This window comes from Neltuma alba, unplaced genomic scaffold (genome assembly GCF_004799145.2).
Source record: "Neltuma alba isolate B1F8T4 unplaced genomic scaffold, ASM479914v2 tig00001771_pilon, whole genome shotgun sequence".
Classification (NCBI taxonomy): Eukaryota; Viridiplantae; Streptophyta; class Magnoliopsida; order Fabales; family Fabaceae; genus Neltuma; species Neltuma alba.
In genome coordinates this window covers 46,244-48,079 of record NW_021632605.1, presented here as the reverse complement: position 1 = coordinate 48,079, position 1,836 = coordinate 46,244, and the positions used below count along the sequence as shown (strand labels likewise).

The window sequence follows — 1,836 nt, the reverse complement described above, 5'->3', positions numbered from 1 at the left end:
TCTTTAGTAAATCTAACATAAAGTTATGTAGCTAATGAGCACTGCAATCTTTTAACAGAGTGAACCTTTGACATAAACAGAAGAAAGCACGTTGGTATATGGGACACGCACGTGCATGATACATATACGATATATATATATATATATATATTTATGTATATAGGAAGTTGATTCAAACCTTCTATTCTGGACTATCACTGATAAAACTAGACAGCCAGAATAAGGCCAGGGACAGACTCATCACAAAGTTTGCTCTGCCAAATGCATTGACACGTGGAAGAAAACAACGGAGGAGGAGGAAGAGGAGGAGGAGGATGGCGATGATGACGGAGAGGCGGAGCTGCCTCCAATCCCGAGCTGCTCCGACTCTCCGATACCGAGCCGCGTGACGGTGAGGGAAGTATTCAGATACTCCCTGACCTGAGTGATTACCCCATCAGTGAGAGTCCAAGCGTGGACCCACCACACCAGATTGGCTTCGTCGAATCCTTCAGCAATCACCACCGACCCAAACCCTACCACCACATCAGGAACCAAAACGACGACGGATTGCTTTGCTTCCTCCTTCCCGGCGAGAAGAGGAAGCAGATGGTGACGATGGCTTGGAGGGCCATGGAACCACCATTCCAAGTCAGAAGCTAGAAGACGGTGGAGAGTATGGGTCTCTGTGGCGATTAGGGCTCTGTATAACTCAGTGACAACCCTTTTGTTTCTCTCCTCTTCCTCTTGAAGCCATGGCTCTGAGTTTGCCAGCTCGAACTATATGGGTTTTTTCGGCCTCAAGAGCTATATGGGTCTGTGAGAAACTTGGAATGCAAGTGAATGTGATGTGTGGGATGCTTTATATTGGAATTGATCAGTAGTGGAGGAGAGAAAATGTTTGCCTGAAATGGACGGTTGAGGGACCTACGTGATAAGATTTTAGATTATTTGCAAACCACTAATGGCTGCATGCCTGCAATATTATACGTATTTTTGTAAAGTTATTGTATCACGGGGTGTGTGAGGGTATATAGAGGTAAAAAAGTTTGTATTTGGATGTTAGAAACAACATCATTTTCAAACGGTAGAATTGTATAATCGAAAGCTGTTAATTTTCCTCCACAAAGTACTTCCAAAACTCATCAGCCTTGCGATTTTCATCTTCTAATTGAGCGTTCACGATTCTCAATTCTAGCAATAGTATTCATACTTATCAGATAGTACCTTGATCTCAACCTTCAATTTGGTTTTGTTCCCAACCAGGTCCCTCATATGAACATAATCAACCATATGAAATGCAGTTCACAGATTCAAAGTCAACTCTATTATGCTAATTAGCTTCATTAAATAAGAATCTTCCCCCTGCCGTCCAAAGCAACTAGTGGGGCAAGCCATATTTCATTTTAATGCTAGAAGGATTGAGACGGAAAAGATCAGTGAACCTAGCTTAACCTAATAGTCGTTGCCTTCGACTTTAGCTCTGCTTGCGAAAGGAATCAAGAATCAGAGCATGTGAGTGTTGATGCTTCAGTTACAACCAAGGGACCCAATACTTTAAAAAAAATCATCTAACCCCTCTAGGGACGGTAAGAAGAAAGCAGGCGAGCAAAAAGAAACATAAAAAAAAAATGGTGGAAGCTTAAAAAAAACCTAAAGAAGAATGGGTAAGGAAATGAAGAAGACAATGGACTCGTAAGTGTCTCTTTGTAAAAGATTGAATTGTTTAATTAGATTTGTATATTTGCGATTATGTTACAAATTAATTGCAATATTGTTGGAATTTTTGAGAATATTGAATTGTTAAATTAGAAAACTGGAATTACATTGATTGCAATTGGAATTTTTGGACTGTCT

General features: G+C 40.6%; 1 protein-coding gene across 1 annotated transcript; it reads right to left on the bottom strand.

Annotated features, from left to right (window-relative positions):
• Positions 1–240: 240 nt before the first annotated feature.
• On the bottom strand, positions 241–1,272 carry LOC114711150 (uncharacterized). The gene is made up of 2 exons (XM_028895505.1): positions 1,207–1,272; positions 241–759 (listed from the first exon to the last, which is right to left on the bottom strand). Exons 1-2 carry the CDS (start codon positions 1,270–1,272, stop codon positions 241–243), a joined length of 585 nt encoding a protein of 194 aa, XP_028751338.1.
• Positions 1,273–1,836: the final 564 nt, after the last annotated feature.